The following is a 17,885-nucleotide window of genomic DNA, read 5'->3' on the forward strand; positions in this document are numbered from 1 at the left end:
CATTTTTCTGGATCTCTTTGGTCACGGCAGAATTTTTCACTTCTACTATGCATACATGTTTGTCAGCCTTTTCCTCTGTTGTCTCAGTGCTTGTCAGTCTTTTAGGAAATACCCGGACCTTTGGGAGAGCCCCTAAAAGGTTTGGCACGTTTATGCTTAACAGTACGTATTTTGGTAACGCCCACTTAAGGGAACTCTAGCTTTTCTAATAAAGAATGTTACGCCGGATTCCAGGAAGGTAGGGGAGCGGGGTCAGAGTTAGAATGTTGTGTCCACCCATCTCTAATCCTGTGTCCAGAACGCTAGGGCTCGATTTCAAAATCTGAGATGAAGTGAAATCCGTTTTGCCCTTAGTGCTTTCATCTTGGGCCTTCCTGCCCCTCCTCTTGATCTGGTTTCTCCCCTTCACCTCCTGGTATCCCCCACTCCCTGATCTGGAAGAACCTCTGGCAGACCTGCTTTAGTCTTCCACTTCCGGGTGTTGTTTCCTAATCTTCCCTTTATCTCGAACTCTGGCTCCCCGTCGGCCAGCAGCAGTTGTCCTGTCTAGAGCTTGGCCAGTGAGCCCTCCACCAGCCTTGGGCCTCAGCAGCAGGGTTTGCTGTGCTTTCAGAAGACTTGTCTTCCTGTTTTATCACCTGTCTTCCTAACCCCTGAATGTTGGCATTGGTTAATATTATTTTGATCATATCATATCTCATGTGGCTTCTGCTTCTCCCTTCTGAGAATCTTTTTCATGTGATTTCTGTGTGTAAACAAGAGTCTCTTCTTCCCCCGCCCATGAGCTTGCCTCCCAGCTTCCCTGGCTCTGTACCTGAGCCCACCTCTGGTGCAGTTGCCCAGACAGAGAAATGTGTGATTGTTGTTGATTCACCACTTTCTTTTTCCTCTTTTCCAATTCAAAATGGCTTATTTATTACATATTTCTCAACTCGATCCTCATCCTCAGTGTAAGGACCGTCCTGATGGGGCCAGCGGGGATGGATAGTGGGCAGGCAGGAGAGGGGAAGAGACGCAGCAGGTTCGCGCTTCCTGCCTAACTTCTCCCACCGGTGAGATAGTTACCCTGCCTCCTGCCTCCGCTAGGAATGAGGACACTGAAAGGACGTTGCGAAGAGGAAGAAAGACCTCTTCCTGAATCCTGACTTAGTGCAGACAGCGTGTCAGGCTCGAGGTCTTTGATCATAAAGGCCTGAGGGTTGCCATTAAGAACATCCATTGCTAGATTACCAGATTAGGGTTTAAAGTAGGAATATTTCTGCCGACTTGGCGTATGTGCTTGGCCCTTGCAGCCCAGGACCCCACAGGAGAGAAACTGGCGCTCCAGCCCGCCTCTACCTGCTGGAGTGCCCGGCACAGAGGGTGTTCTGTCCCCTCTAGGCCACTCTGCAGCCTGGTTGGTGGAGTGTGTGGTTCTCCTGCTTGTTGCCTCTTGAATAAAATCCAGAGCCCAGCCTGGCATTCAGGCAACTCTGTACTTGTCCCTCTGGCTTAACCCAACTGGAAGGCTTACTTCCCAGCCATCCTGGATTTCTTATTATTCCTGAAACATACCCTGGATGTCCTCTCTTCAGAGCCTTAAACAAGATTATTCCCCCACGTGCCCCTCACTCCTGTTTGCCCCCTCGGGCGACACTTGGGGCTCTTCTGGTGCCCACAACATCTGGCTGTGCTGCTCTGGGGCATGTGTGGCTCCTGAGGCTGGCTGTGTTGTGTGATTTCCTCTCAGCTGCTGCGCTGGCCTGCGGCTCTATGTGCTCAACTGGTGCATTATTGTTTCCTCTGGACAGAGGAGCACTCAAAAGGCAAGCATAAATACTGCTCCAGCAGTTTATAAAATTATTTGAAAATCACTAATTAGTTTAATTATGTATTGACGGTTAGATAATTCTGATATATTTCTAATAGTTAGATTTGATTAAAATGTCATGTGGTTTGGTAAAATTGCTCCTGGTTTGTCATTCTTTCAGATTCTGGATGAGATTGAAGAACATAGCATCAAAATCTATCACTTACCTGATGCAGAATCAGATGAAGATGAGGACTTTAAAGAGCAGACTAGACTTCTCAAGGTAAGCGCACTCTCCAGGTGCCCCCCCACACAAGTCACTCCTGTTCCTGGTCATCAGCACCATGGAAGGAGTTGACAGAGGGCCACATCCTGGAAGACTGGCCTTTGACAGATTGTCCGGTAGATTCAGTTACAATAATATTTTTACTTGAAGTATATTTTGACATAGTTGTCACCTAAGGTTTAGAAATCTTACTATGGGTTTAATTTGTTTCACGTAATTTTTCCCATGCGGAAAATACATGCCACTTCTGAGTAAAATGTTTTATACCATTAGTTGGCCAAGGAAGCACGTAGTAAGCAGCAGTGTGCTCAGTCTGTGCCTGTGTTATGTTCACAGTGAAAGTTAGGGTTCCCTGTGTGGAGCCTCTCCACCTGGTGTGTCTCTTTATAGGCCAGTATCCCGTTCTCTGTGGTTGGATCCAATCAGTTGATTGAAGCCAAGGGCAAGAAGGTCAGAGGCCGCCTCTACCCATGGGGCGTTGTGGAGGTGGAGAACCCGGAGCACAACGACTTTCTGAAGCTGCGGACGATGCTCATGTAAGACCCCCGTGCGTCCCTGTGGGCAGTGCCTAGCACAGAGAGCGGAGCTATTAGACTGCGGGGTGTGCAGGGGGAGCCGCTGCAGCCTGTTGTGGAAGGCCCTCCCCGGGGGCTCTCTGGGACTCAGGCTGCAGAACCGGCCTGTCCCTCTCGAGGCCAAGTGCTTAGCACACCCTCCTCCCTAGTCTCCCAGCTCCCTTGACGCTGAAAGTAGACCAGATGTACACTGTGGAATGGCCGCACCAAACGTGGGATGCCTCATGCTCTGGGAGCAAATACTCAGGCTGGCTGCACCGCGGCTTTTCCACTCTTGGCTGAAACATGCTACCATTCCAGATCCACCCCAGGCAGCGCTGAGGTTCTTCAGTGCATTCTTAGCCCCTGCCACAGGCCTGACTACAAAAGCAGAAGTTTTCCTTCTAAAAGGAAAGTTCACAGTTAGTGACAGCAGTTGTTCTTGAATCAGGAGGCTAGAACAAAGAGTGCTGCTAAAATCGAAGACCCTTTACTCCATCAGAGAGTGGAGGATCTAGGCAAGTTTTGAGTAACTAAAATTCATTAAAACAACCAAGCTTTATCAGACGTAGTTCAGTCACCATGTAGGAAGCTCAGTCACCACGTAGGAAGCTCAGGACGGGTCCTTATGGTTGCCTGCTCTAGTGGAGGCTGCAGGTGGAGCCTTCCTGTGAGCTCTGTTTCTTTGGAGTGAGGGAGAGCATGCCAGCACTCCGTCTGTTTCCCTACATTCTGTGCAGACAGGAATGCGTTATCTTTACTCATTCTTGACTGCTTAAGTATTTGAAAAAGCTGAGCCAAGAAAATTATGGATGTTTTCTGAGATGATCAGAAGATTGAAAGTCTTATTTCTAGTTTATACAAAATAGTAATACTTTGTTGTATGGCTTTTTCCATAGCATAAACTAATCAACTCTTTAAAGTTGAGAAGTCAGGAATAATTGAATTACATGTTTCCCATACGTTCTTTTAGAACAGTATGTTCTGTTTCAGACTTGTTTACCTAAAAGGATCCGCTAAAATCTGTACCTCGGTGCACTGGTGGTGGTCTCCTGCAGAGCTTGGCAATGCCAGTAGGAGAAGTCCGTGGAAGGGTCTCTTCCCCGGCTCTGTGGGTGTGCTTCTGCTTGTTTGTTGTGGGGGAGAGGAGAGAAACCTCCACAGCTTCAGCCCTGTATCCCAAACTCCAGCAACTTTGTGTACAATTCAGCAAGTAACAAGTAGCTCAAACTACCTGTGCTTCTCCCTGAGGACGGCTCCTACACGCAGCTGGCCTTGCTGTGCCCTTCTCTCTTTCAGCACCCACATGCAGGATCTCCAGGAGGTGACCCAGGACCTTCACTATGAAAACTTCCGTTCCGAGAGGCTCAAAAGAGGCGGCAGGTTGTTGCCCCCACCTCATGCTGTCCCCCTCTGTCCACGTTGTGTCACAGAGTTACACTGTCCCCCCTTCTACCTGTCCTACTGGGCCTTCCTGACCCTAAGCAACATGATTTGATTTCCTACTCAGAAACTATTACCAGGTATTTGTTGCTAATGTCATTGTACCTTGCTTTTTGTAACCTGTCAGAAGCAACTTTAACCATCTGCACGCAAAGAACAGCTTTAAGTGGAAGGGCCAGAGGCTGGTCTTAAGAGCATCACTCTGTCTGTAAATGAGGACATAACTTACCTGCCCTTAAGAAAGGCAGCTCCACTCCTCAAAAATGCACACAGTGCCCTCACCTTTCCTCTTTCACCATCGCAATAGATTTTATTCGAGATCTGTGTTTTGTGACCTGATAGATGTCTGCTTGCACCACATCTCTGTTTAGCTTAGGTATCAAGTGATCTACATCGTTTATAATAAGAATTTTCTGTACAGCAGTTGCTCCCACACTCCTGATCTACCCCAGTGGGTGTGGGTGCCTGGAACTAAGGAGCGTGCCGAACTTTTATACACACACCCCTGTTTCCTGTACATACATCTGTGATAAAGTTTAATTTCTAATCCGGGAACAGGTGAGGTGTTAACAACAACAATAAAATGAAACAGTTACAGCCATGTACTATAGTTAGTTATGTGCATGTGGTCTGTCTGTCTCTCAGAATCTCTTCTTGCCCTGTACTCACCCTCTTCCTATGAGGATGCGCCTGTGGGGAGGGCGAGGAGGGGGTGAGGGACGGAGGCGCTCGGATGCAGCGCTGGGCTACCGCTGACTTTCTGACGGCTCCTGAGGATCATGTGCCTCCAGACCACAGCCAAGTGCAGGTCACTGAACCCGCAGATAAGGGGGGGTGGCTGTGTTGTAGTTTATTAAAATATTCACATTTTTGAAATCTGGTGGATTTGTGTATATATATAGGGTGTATGTTAAGGTTTGCTTTTTTGTGTTACTTACCTGGGGACCAGATATTAAGTAAGGTTTTAGAGGCCGATGAGGACGCCAGGTGTGCGCTTGTGAAGAGCTGTGTCCTCACCGCTTGGTGGGCCTCCCCCACCAGCCCGTTCGGCCTGCACGCTCGGGCTCTGCTCCTTGTTCAAGTGTCCTTGTCACAGTCTGTGTCCATTAAGGCCTGTCCATCCTCCTGATGGCAGCACCTACTCCTCGATTAAGTGAAGACCAGAGTGTCCCACCTCCACTTGGAGTTAGAGAAGTTTCTAAAATTCGCCATCTCGTGCTGTTTTTTTTCATCTTTCTTATTCATTTCATTATTCATTCATGTTAGTCAGAAAAGTGATAAACAGGTAATTTTAAATACTTTTCTCAGAAATGTAAAGTGAAATTTTACTTTAGCAATTTGTCATCAGAAATAACCAGCTAAATTTGTAATTTCTTCAACCTCTTAGAAAAGTGGAAAACGATGACATGAATAAAGACCAGATCCTGTTGGAGAAGGAAGCAGAGGTAGGTGGAGGAGGGTGTTGTTGGTGAACGTCACAGATCATTACAGTTTCCTCCCTTATTTTTTTAAGAAGGAATATATTACACATCTCTTTTATTGTGTATATCTCTGTGTAGTATGGATATTGCTTTACATGTGTTATCATTTGATCTCCAGTAGCCATTTAGTGGGAAAAACTTGGGAATAGTGCAAATTTAGTGACTTTAGTCCCTGACACTTAGTGAATTTAGTAACTTAGTAAAGTACTCAAAATTCAGTAGCTTTTCCATGCATAGACAATACATATAGACAAGTTGGAAAGTTTAAAGAAAGAAACTGCCATTTACACCCATTAACAATTTAAGAAGAGCTGTGCAGGACTGATGGAGAAGAAACCAGAAAACTCTACTGAAAACAATTTTCAGAATTTAAATGGATACATGACTTTAGGCAGGATGCTCATTGCAAAGATCACAGTTCTCTCTAAACTGAATGCCATTCCTGCAGAGTGGTTTGGTTTGTGACGTTCTTCTAGGGGAGAGCTTGCTGAAATAGTTCCGATGCTTGGTCTGAAGACGGGGGATGGAAAGCACAGGGAGGTCCTGTAAAACACACTAATGAGGGACAGTTAGCTCCACTGCTCATACAAATCCAGAGGGTGGGGACGCCTGGGTGGCTCAGTCGTTAAGCGTCTGCCTTCGGCTCAGGTCATGATCCCGGGGTCCTGGGATGGAGCCCCACATCGGGCTCCCTGCTCCGTGGGAAGCCTGCTTCTCCCTCTCCCCCTCCCCCTGCCTGTGTTCCCTCTCTCGCTGTGTCCCTCTCTGTCAAATAAATCTTAAAAAAAGAAAAGGAAAATGCAGAGCATGGCACAGGCGTGATGGGCTTATGAAATGCACATCTAGAAATGGGTTCAAAGTGTGGAAAAGTGTTTGGTAGAGGTGACATTGGCGTTTGCTAGAGCTGTGGAATCCAAGCATATCCAGGAAATTCTCAAACAGGCCAGCCTTTTGGAAACAAATAAAACTCACCTCTTTGGACAAATTAATTCAACATGGATTAAAGTACTTAAATGTTAAAAACTTGAAGAAAATTCAGGTAAATATTTTATAACAACGTGCCTGGAGCCCTTTCTAAACTAGTGGAAACCGTAGTTGTGAAAACTGATGAGGGTAGCAGAGGAGGCCCATCCACCACGTGAGTAGCGGGGACCTTGCTGCCCTCTAGACAAGTCCCAGGCCCACCCCCCACCTGGTAGTGGCAGCCTCTTTCCCACCTTTTAGGTTAAAAAGCATCTTCTGTTGTCTTGTCTTTCTTAATTCTTCAGTTTGCTGCTAATTTCTGTTTCTTAATTGAATTGCATGTTATCTGCTTAGTTTTCGTTTGAGTTACTTGTTTTTCTACCGATTTATTATAAGAGTTCTTTGTGTGTTAACTCTTTGTCATGTTTTGGGAAAGCATGTAAGCTGAAATTTTAGGAATCACACAACACGCATAAAGAGTGTCCAGGGAGGATGGACCTTGAGAGTCAATAATGTGTCCCTGTGTTCTGTGCCCGTAGCTTCGCCGCATGCAGGAGATGATCGCAAGGATGCAGGCGCAGATGCAGCTGCAGATGCAGGGTGGGGACGGCGATGGTGTGGTCCACGGGCACCATGTGTAAGGTAAAGCCTAGAAGACAAATAGTGCTTTCAGATGCCTCAACTTAGATGTCATGACAGACACCTCCCTCTCGTCTTACTAACGCCTTGCATTTTGAAGCTCTTGTGTTTAACTCCATAGCATTCAAGGAGACCAGGCAGCTTCTTAAAAATGGAAGCTTCCCCTTGGCTCTGCGTGTCTTACAAACACTTTCCGTTTCTTTCTGAGTTTACGAATATAATTAATGAAGGCAATTTAAATATTAAAATAACCTTTATTAGTCATGCAATTAGAAACTTATTACAGCTGAAAACAAAGAGAGCTTTGAAAGTGTTATTAAAACAGATTATGCAGACCAAAGGTAAAGAGGGCGTAAAAGGGCAGATTATGCCAGGTGGGCCAGGGACCTCGAGGGGGACTGCTGACTTCCCACCCTTCACCACAGCTCTGCTCCGCCCCATGGCAGTCAGTGAGTCATGTAGCTGTCTGGCCCGGTGTGTGCTGGCCTCCCTGTTAGAAGGGAATCTGCAGACGCCAGGGACTGCGGACCGGGAAAAAACAAATGTCGACTCCCCTCTGTCCTGGGGACAGGTGGGCATTCAGAGCTATCTAGGTGACCGCTGTCAGCACCTCCCAGAGGAAGGAAGGAGAGGTAAAGTCAAATACAGGCCAAAGGAGGAAGCAGCTACATGCAATGCAGTTGGGGCAGAGGCCCGAGGCTCCCTGGAAGAGAGATGCCTGGGGTTAGGCAGACCGAGTGGGTGCTGGCCACAGGCACAGATCTGAGGACAGGAAACTGGGGGTGCAGGTGCAGAGGTCCACTACAGGTGGGAGCCTGATTGTAGAGGCAGGAGAATGTTCGTGACAAGAGGAGGTGATGTGGGGACATGAGTGAGCTGAGGCTTAGCCGACTCGGGACAGGATTGATGAGCCAGAAGGCAGGGAGCCCTGGACCTGGGACGTTCAGCAGTCTGCCACAGCAGATGCGCGGGTGATAGAGGAAGGACCTGCAGGGGTGTGTGGGAGCACCGGCCACCAGAACAACACCCCTGCCCTTGTGGCTTGTGGGGAAAGGTCTCAGATATGTATGAAGCACACAAATACCCATGTTCGGTGTAGCCAGCTACTGGAACGGAAATGTTCACATAACCCCCCCACCTCAGCCAGAGTTGGTAGTTTACTTTCAGCATCTTGTTGATGCTGTGTCCACATGGCACCATTGAGGATACTGTGGTGTGCCAGGGTTTGAAATTATTTGCCTGTACTCATATAGCTGGTGAAATGTCAGCACTCCCAACCCCATGAGGCTGATGCTGCATGAGCAGGTTTGGCATCTGAGGAAAGGCTAGCAAATTAGAAAGAAACGGGACTTCTGAAAGAAACAGGACTTCTGAGCGGTGGGGCTCACTTGAGGCCGGAGGAGGTGACAGACGTTTGCTCATTTTCTCTGATCTTGATGCTTCCCTAATTTTAAAACTTGATGAAATTATGAAGAATCTACTTTAGGGATATACAACTAATATATATTTTTGCATACTCTGCAATTTGGTGTTGCCCCCGGTTCCCAAGAGATGTTTTGATTTAGTTAACTCTGGTCATAGGAGCCAGCCTTCTGCTCAGTTTGTGCCCTTTGTTATACAGAAAATGATGCTGTTAATGGTCACAGCAGTGAGTGCTGTACCACTTCGATTTACATATGTCATATTTTGTTTTTCCAGAAAATGCTTTTACAAGATACAGAAAACATTCCGCATGAGTACCACAGCTGCGTGTTTCCAAGAGATCATTGGAGGGGTGCCCATCCACATTTTACAGTACCTGTGCCTGAGAATTTAATTTTTTTTTAAACTTTTGATGTGTTTTGTATGAAGTTCTTTTAACATTTGTATTTCGTTGCTATGTTATACTTTATATTCTGTGAGGTGAACCTTCCATTTTCATTTTTCTTCCACCTTAACTAACCACTAATATTGGAATTGATTTCCAGGATCAGTCAGTATGTATAATTAACATTGAATTTCTTTGATTTGGCTGGCCTAACTGACTAATTGTTGAGGAGCACTCTTGATTTCATTTCTAGAACATTCGGACGTAGCCAGCATGTGCCTGGGTGCTAGTGACGTGGACCCAGTGATACGGAAAGATGAGCTGGCGTCTGCAGGGCATTTACCTACCAGGTCACCAAGATGGAGATTCTCCATTGCTTCGCTTTGTTTTGAGCACAACACCTAAAACCAGTTTTGCTGCTATAATTCAATGCTGTTAATTCATCTGCACATTTACTTTTTTACCAAGTAAAACAGTGGTATTACTATCTAATATGTGTATGCTAAAATAGCTCTTTTAAAAAAAACAGGCAGTTAGGAGCAAATTTTAAGAAGTCTTTGGATTCTGATGCTAGGTCATTTTTTAAGCTGCTCTGCAGAGAACCTGCCACAGCCACGTTTTGTAGTGTTCCCCACTGATACCAGTTACCCTCCACTACGGACAGCGAGCGTCCCATCAGCTCCAGTTTTCATATTACAGCAGTGATTCTTACCTACGCAGAGAGAGCCAATAAACGATTTTTACTCAACTAACATGAAAAGTTACTTTTTTAAGGAAAATTAATAAATGATTTATTTAAAAACCAGCCTTTTTCATTTTTATATGGCACTCTAATGTGCTTTCTGTAACTACAGGTTTATAAGATCTGCCTGAGCAGTGAGAATCAGGGTCCTTTGGGGGGTAGCCCTCTGAACCCAGACCTGTCCTGGGCCCTGAGGCTAATGGCCCCATGATGCCTGAATGCCGACCAGGTTTTCCTGATTTGGCTTTCCTTTAACTGGTTCTCTAAAATTTTTAATAGTTTTCTGAAAGGAGGCAAATAGCAGCGGTCATTTTTTTATGTGCAGGTTGTTACCCATTTTCAGCCATCGTCACGTCCTTCGGTATGTGTACTACAAACCTCCCTGTATGTTGGGTGAGACTGAAAGACATTTCAAATCTGCACCGTGGTCTGACTGGTCAGTCTTCTGTGCTCTGTGGCCTTGGCCCTTTCCTTCCTTCCAAGGGGTGCTGAGAGGCTCCAGGGCTTGCTTTTTTCAACATTTCTACTGACATTGGGAAAGTGGCCCCGAGAGTGACAGGTGAAAGGACACCTGGAGGGAGCAGGTGTTCGCTCCATGTTTTCATTTTGCTCTAACAGGAGGGGCAGAGATGTAGAAAACGCTTCCCCTGAGGATGGGAAGAGTTTTTGCTTGGGCCAGACAAAATAAAGTGACGTGGTCGAAACACGTTAGTCACAGAGGCGGGCCATAGACAATAATCAGGTGTTCTTGAGAACTTTATCTTCCCACTGTTGCATAATGGTGACTAGTCACAAGCCTTAGGCTCAGGCACAGTTGTACAAAGTTCTTACCAAGAGAAGGTGTTAAGTGACTTTAGCACCTCCGTGCAAGGCCAGCTATCTGGGTTATTTTGGCATTAAGTACACTAGTAAAAGCTGTTTAAAAGGTGGAGCTGGGGGCACATGTACATGTGGTGGCTGCAGGCCCCCCGTATGTTCGGGTAGAACTGCGAGGGCCAGCTGCTACCTGATAAGCGTTATGCAGGGTGGGTGAACCTACACTGTCTCACTTCTACATCCCCCTCTGTTTTGCTGCCCAAATCTAAATAAATACTTTCACTTAGCGATAACTGCTTTTACTAAGAGATAATCTTTACCTATAGAAATGTATTTTGAAAACTTATTTTACACAGCAATTTTGTATCCGTTGAAACTAACCTTTTATCAATAAAGCACTATTATTTGGCTATTAAGTGGAGAGTTATTATTGGTTCTTTTTTTTTTTTTTTAATTTTATTTATCAGAGAGAGAGAGGCAGAGGCAGGCAGAGGGAGAAGCAGGCTCCTCGCTGAGCAAGGAGCCCGATGTGGGACTCAATCCCAGGACCCCGGGATCATGACCTGAGCCTAAGGCAGACGCTTAACCGACTGAGCCACCCAGGCGCCCCTTATTATTGGTTCTTTATGAAGGTGTGACGTCTTCTTGGAAAGGTTCAAAGCCCTGCAGGACGTCTGTGCATGAAATCAGGAAGCATTGTTTGCACCAATAACCTCAGTAACCCAACTTTGTATTGGCAATCCCAGCCCAGAAGAAAGAGCCATAAAGACTAGGGAGAAATTAATGACGGGTGATCTGACCATCTACTTAAAGTGAGAGAATGTGTGCTAAAAATCAGCACTAGTAAGAGTTCAGTGATGTCTACTCACGAAGTAGAAAATGGAGGGGGAAAGGGTGCTCATTCACTGTGGCAGTAACTACTAAATGCCTAGAAATAGAAACTACTGGAATAGATCTAGGAAATTCTAAACATTTCTAAGAAGAGATGGCTGTGGAGAGCTCTACAACTTACTAGAGGGCATTGTGTACACCGGGACTACAAGCCTGGTCTGGGTGGCTGCCCCCCACCAATGAGCGCCCGAGGACCTGCCACTGCTTCCTGACCCACCTTCTCTCTGGTCTCACACCCTATGCTCTCCTGTTTGGCACCAGCGGAGACCCTGCCGCCTCCAGGGAGTCCCCCGCCCCTCTGGACCAGGCGCGCTCCTCCTGGCCCCCACTGGCCCTGCACACCTTCTGTGTGTGTGTGTGTGTGTGTGTGTGTGTGGGCGGGGGTCCAGCCCTGAGACGTGTGCGCCATCCTGGGGGTAGTGAAGACAGTCCGCTGGTCTCTGACGGGGCTGGGGGCCAGTTAGTGGAAAGGCCTCAAGGGAGTGATGGGGGACGTGGGAACAGGAGGTGGAGGGGCCTCTCTGCAAAGCTGAGCCCCTGTCCCCACGTGCCTGCCGGCTGGCTCCCTGCTGCCCCGTGGGGAGGGTCAGCTCTTTGAGCCTCCTCTTCCGGGAAACATGATGGGTCGGGCCAAGCTCAGGAGGTGAAACTCTCGGAGGGGTGCCCTCAAGGACGAACCCAGGTCGATCCCATCTATTCCCTTGAGGGCAGCGCGGGGCAGGACCCGGCCCAGCGGGCCAATTGAGTAGGATCTTGAAGGATGTGTAGGAGTTCACTAAACCCTTGGAAGAAGGGGTGTGTGCTCGTAGTCGCGGGCCTGGAGGCCCAGGGAGTAGTGTCACATCTCCATTTCCGGGTGGGAGTCCTGAGGCTAAAGGGGGGGCAAGGCTGAGAGGACCGTGGGCCTCCATCGCAGCATAGCGTCGTTGGGCCGTCGGTGGCCCTAGGCCACGGTCCGGACGGCCCCAGGAGTGCAACGGGGGAGAGTTCGGCGGCCGGCTGGGCGGCCGGCTGGGCGGGAGCCGGCAGGCGAGGGGCCGCGCCCGGAACCGCCGCCAGCCCCGCGAGCCGAGGCCCCGCCCCCAGGCTGAAGCCCGCCTCCCGAGTCGAGGCCCCGCCCAGGACCGAGCACCGTCCAACGAGGCGATTCTCTGCTGATTGGCATTCGACTCCGCCGGTCCAGGCCGCGGGCCGTACAGGCCCTGCCCCAGTGGTCCTCAGGCCAATCGGCGGCGCGTCCGCGGAGGCGGGGGCGGGCCCAGGCGGGGCGCGCGGCGCGGGGCGGGGCGCGCGGCGCGGAGGCGGCCCGCAGGCGGTCGGGCGCGGCGGTCGGGAGCGGGCGAAGCTGGCGCGACCTGGAGGCCGCTGCGGGCGACGGCGCGCCGGGCCGGCCGGTGAGGACGCAGACTCGCGAGCACGCGGGGCCGCGGGCGGGAGCGCGGGGGCGGCGGGCCGAGGCCGGACCGGCACCGAGGCCCGCGGCGGCCGGGCGCCTCAGGCCGGAGGTCCAGCGGCGGAGTCCGCGCCCGGGCTCCAGAGGCCTTCCAGTCGGCGGGCCCCGTGCGAGGAGGGCCCGTGAGCGCGGAGCCCGCCGGCGGCCGAAGCGCGGAGGCCGGGGGGCGGGGGTGCGTCTCGCGCGGGAGCCCGCAGGAGGGCCCGGAAGGGTCCCGCGTGGAGGCCCAGGGGAGCGTCCCGCACGGAGGCCCACGCCGAGCCGCAGGTGGCAGCTCAGGCGGGCGGTGACCACACCCTTCCTGGCCTTTACTTCGGCTGTATCTCGGAGGTGGGGACGAGGTGTTGGTGGTAAGGCGCTCAGCCCGCTGAGGCCTGGAAACAGCGCCGAGGCCCCGGGGAGCCGCCCGAAGGCGGGCTGGGGCCGGAGCGCGGCCCAGGGCATCACACCCGCGCCTTCTCCCTTGACGCCGGGGGCCACAGCCGCCCGTGGCCGCTCACGGGCTAGTCAGCAGTGGCCGGGGAAGCAGAAGCTGAACCGTGTGTCGAAGGAAGCCCTGTCGGTACGCAGGGTAGGGGGACGGTGGGGAGGTTGAAAAGCCGGGGCTGAATCTTGAAAGGGCGGTTTTCCTTTCTTGGTTCGCTCTGTCTCCGTGCGAGGTTTGGCCGGACCGCTGTGGACGTGTGTGATAACCGTCAGGTGCCGCTGGGTCAGGGCGTTGGTTCTGTGCAGACCGCCCGAGGACAGGCGGCACGGATTTTCTCCCAGCCGGAGAGATGGGACACGACGTTTGAGGCGGGCCGCACGCGGTCCTCCTGGCTGGACAAATACGGTTTTAACGTTCTTCGCCCCCTGCTTTTGCAACGTGCGTGAGCTCCGAGTTAAGAGCTGTGAAGCGCTTCGTGCCGCCGATCTCACTTGGCTCTCTCCCAGGCTGCGAAGGGGACCTGGCCGGGTCCACGGCCCCGTGTGAAAGCAGAGGAAGCGGAGAGACCGGTTTGGGATCACACCCTGGCCATGCCGTTCCTGTGCCCGAGCCTTACTGCAGATCCGCACCGCGCGGTTCGCCCTGAGCCGTCCGGACCACGTGCTGACGTGCAGCTTCCCCCGCTGCCCACGTTTGCCGGCGTGGCGACATGCGTGACCACCCTTTCAGAGCAGACTCCCAGGGTCCTGTGCTACTCATTCGTTTCCCAAAAAAGGAAGCGTATGTGATATATTCATTTGTCTCTGTTCCTTATTGAGAAAACGGGGTTAGAATTTAGCTGCCTCATATGGTGGTTGTGAGGACGGTCTACAGGCGAGCTGTTTGTAAGGTGCCTGGCACATAGCAGGTGCTTAATTAACGCTAGCCATTACTCATCAGGTGGAAGAGGAACCTGAGTAGACAGCAGAGCGAAGTAGGCAGGATGTAAGCAGGGTTAAACTGCTTTGGGGGAAAGACAGGACCTGATTGACAAAGTGAAGATTGATGCCTGGGCAGTTCCTTCTGTCCACGCATTCTGGCTTCTGGTCACCTCAGGACCTCCTCAGTAGTCAGACAGTCACAGTTCTCTTTCTGCTGCTTACCTTTTCAGTTTTGTTCCTGTTTTTCCTTTACCCACTTTCTTATCAGCTTACCACCTGCCCCTTTCACTCAGTGGGTCATGCGCGTCCTACCTGCAGCAGTGGTGGTAAGCATGCGGGAAAGTCCACCTCAAAGTGGAGTGTCCAGCTGAGCTCACTTGAGTCGTGCTCTGAGTTCTGAGTGTCCAGAGCATCAGGGGACTGTAGTGTATTTGTCTACTCCGGGCTTTACCTTGGCAACTGGGAGTCAAAGATGTGAGAATTACACAGAAACTTATTATGATAAAACCCAGTGTTTGGTGGGTTTCTGGGGGTTGTTACATAGGTGGTGATTCTGTAAATAGGTCTAATCTTTTTGGAGAGCAACTGGCAGTATATGGTAAAGATTTTGATTCTGGAATCCCAGTTTTGAAAACAAAATCTGATATGCAATTCCTGTCAGAATGGTAGAGTATTGTACAGCCAGGAAACATGCTCCAGCAATCCCGAGCCTGTCCTTCCCTCCAGACAAAATTTGAACCATTTGATCTATGGAAATCTGTTCAAAAACATGCCTTAACCAAAAAGGTGAAAGCAGGGTACACAGCAGTTACACTTGTTGTAAAATCTGTGAAGATGTGGACAAGGATGAGAAGGGATGTTAGTTACATAAGTAGTTTTATTTTAGGGTTCCCCCCCACAAACTGGTGTTTTAGTTTATACTCATTTTAAAAAAGCAAAAATAAAGAGGTACTATAGGGCGCCTGGGTGGCTCAGTTGATTAAGCGACTGCCTTTGGCTCAGGTCGGTCCTGGGCTCCCTGCTCGATGGGCCTGTTTCTCCCTCTCCCTCTGCCACTCCCCCTGCTTGTGCTCTCCTGCTCTCTCTCTCTGCCTGCCAAATAAATAAATAAACAAATAGGTACTATAATGTAGGATGCAGTGATGACTCTCCCAGCTGCAGGACAGAAGGAAACATCACTGCATCCTACATTATAGTACCTTTTTATTTTTGCTTTTTAAAACAACTGTAAACTAAAACACCAGTTTGTGGGGGGTGGGGAACAATTCCGTGACACTAAAACACACCAAGAGGAGACAGCACACCATGGAATCGGGGTAGGGTTGAGGACACTTGCAGAACTTAGTACCATCAGCAAGTCACTAACCTTTCTGAGCCTGAGTTCTGTGATCTGTATGATGGGGGTCATGAGGATTAAATGAGATGATATGGGCTTGGGCGGGGCGTGGCCTCCTAACAGTGGCCATCCCTTGGGATTCTGTGGCTATTGGAGTATGTGCCAAGACCGTCTTAGGCCTGACACTGGTGCCCTCTTGTGGAGGCCTTCTCCCTCTTGCCACCCACCAAGTTCCTGTCTACCAGCCTCAATTTCCTTTCTCAGTGGTTCCCACCATCATTTAACACACTTCTTCTGTCTTCTCCCACTGTGATAAGGAGGGTTCTTGCCCATAAACTCACATGTTCTTACATACTTAGACTTTTTTGATACTGAGTAGGTGCTCAATAAAGGAATGAATTAATCAAATTTCGCTTGGGGCAAGGGCAGATGCCAACTTTTATAGGGCCTGAAGATTATACAATTTGGAGTGGGAGTCTCTTTAACAAAAAGAATACAATGGAGGCGCCTGGGTGACGCAGTCAGTTGGGCATTTGGCTCAGGTTGTGATCTCAGGGTCATGAGATCAACCCTGTGGGTTGGGCTCTGAGCACAGAGTCTGCTTGGGACTCTCTCCCTCTCCCCCCTGCTTTCTCTCTCTCCCTTGTGCTTTCTCTCTCAAAAAAATAAATCTTTAAAAAAAAAATACAATGTTATAGTAATTGGAAAGTGAATATTTAGAATGAGGAAAAAGTTATACATTTAAAAAAGCTGACATAATAAAAACATCACTAAATAGCATAAAAGTAGCATACTATGTACTTTTAGGTCACCTCTTCATGTGATAGAGAGTAGAAAGAGTTCAGTGATCCCTCTAGCATAGCTGACCAAAAATTTTTGATAGTTAGGATGCATAAAACATGATTACACCTGTAGATAATATATGTTTGCTGTTTCTAGTACACCTACAGGTTTGTGTCTCACAAAAGCAGGAGTTCTGATAAATTCTATTTTGTACGATTCCATTCAAAAAAGTAAAAGAAAAATGGTGGTACATTTATATTATACTACTGCATTAACAGTTATTTTTCTGACAACTGCAGTGTTGTCTACTGGGTACTAATCTCTCTGCTTACAGTTTTAACATTTCTGATGATAATTTTCCCACAGATGAGCATCTGGCTCCCCATATTTCAAACTTTGTTTCTTTCCCATAGCCCACACACTTCCACTACTGGGCACCGTTGGGTCTGTACAGGTTGCCACAGAACCCCGGTCCTGCACCTTTGTTTCACACGCCTCTGGTGGGCGGGCATAGTGGGTGACAGCAGTGTTCCTAGAAGCCCTACCTGCTCTGAGATGGCTGGGGATAAGTGTACACAAGAAGTAATGGCAAACATAAGTGCATCCCACCAAACCCAAACTAAACGTGTCTCCAACTCTTTGTGCCCTTAGCTGCATCCCCAAAATGCCAACGGCCCCTCCTAAGCTGCCTGACATAAAGGGAATGATGTTGTAGTGGAAAGAGGCAGAGCCTTAGTTGATTGCAATTAGAATGTATTCTGTAAATTCTGCAAAAGGCTACAACCAGAGGCACACTTTGCTTAGGGCCTTTCCTAGGACCGTGGAAGGGGCCAGTGCGTGTGGGGGGGCCCAAAAGCTGGAAGCAGAACAGCTTTAGAGTCATGAGGCTTTTGCGGGGGCAGTTCTGGCCCTTTGCTTGATGCCAGATAACATAGTAGAGGCACAGGAGGTGAAGGTGCTCAGTGCATCTCCCGGCGCTTAGTGGGAGTGTGGGGAGGAAGAAGCAACACCATAGAATTTTACAAATTGTTTAAATTTTACTAGGCTTTATTAACTCTTGTCTACTTCCTAATTAAAGTCCCAGGTGCTTTGGTAGTAGTTAATAAGGTGAATGTTGGAGGAACAAGTCTCAATACCTAAACAAATCAATTCCAGAGAATGCTTAAAAATGTTTTTATTTTACTAACTGTTTTGGAAAAAAGAACCAGCATAGCTCCTAGAGGAAAGACAGTAGTTATGGCAGCTTCCTCTTAGAAGGGGAGCAGTGACATCCCATAGGTAGCCCCTACCAGGTAAGACTTCTGAAGTAGGGAGTACTTACGCAGTATCTGGGCCAAGAGTGGGGACGTGAAAGCTGAAGTTAGATCCCAGGTGTGCTTCTGATTTCAAAAGTAATGTATACTCATCACTGGAGGCAATTTGAAAAATACAGAACATTGGGAAAAGAAAGAAAATCAACCTTCTTCCCTCCCCCAAAGATAACCACCATAAACATGTGTTAAAATGCATGGGTGTCAAGTTCTGGTTCCTGGAAGATGGAATAAGCACACTCCAT

General features: G+C 49.0%; 2 protein-coding genes across 13 annotated transcripts in view; both read left to right on the plus strand.

The window, feature by feature from the left end:
* Positions 1–10,936, plus strand: part of SEPTIN2 (septin 2) — a 33,931-nt gene extending 22,995 nt beyond the window's left edge. For 2 of the 3 annotated variants that reach the window (XM_027589098.2, XM_027589097.2), the window contains exons 8-13: positions 1,971–2,072; positions 2,466–2,611; positions 3,929–4,015; positions 5,460–5,517; positions 7,056–7,158; positions 8,854–10,936. In XM_027589098.2, the coding sequence (XP_027444899.2) occupies positions 1,971–2,072; positions 2,466–2,611; positions 3,929–4,015; positions 5,460–5,517; positions 7,056–7,157 (495 nt within the window). In that variant the 3' untranslated portion in view covers position 7,158; positions 8,854–10,936. The remainder of the gene's footprint in view (positions 1–1,970; positions 2,073–2,465; positions 2,612–3,928; positions 4,016–5,459; positions 5,518–7,055; positions 7,159–8,853) is intronic. The other variant, XM_027589099.2, reaches the window with a different exon arrangement.
* A 1,761-nt stretch (positions 10,937–12,697) lies between these two features.
* FARP2 (FERM, ARH/RhoGEF and pleckstrin domain protein 2) overlaps positions 12,698–17,885 on the plus strand; it is a 108,969-nt gene continuing 103,781 nt past the window's right edge. For all 10 annotated transcript variants that reach the window (XR_003518963.2, XR_003518962.2, XM_027588242.2 and 7 more), the window contains exon 1: positions 12,698–12,805. The gene's annotated coding sequence lies outside the window, so the exon portion shown is untranslated. The remainder of the gene's footprint in view (positions 12,806–17,885) is intronic.

The sequence above is a fragment of the Zalophus californianus genome, chromosome 3 (genome assembly GCF_009762305.2).
Source record: "Zalophus californianus isolate mZalCal1 chromosome 3, mZalCal1.pri.v2, whole genome shotgun sequence".
In the NCBI taxonomy this organism is placed as follows: domain Eukaryota; kingdom Metazoa; phylum Chordata; class Mammalia; order Carnivora; family Otariidae; genus Zalophus; species Zalophus californianus.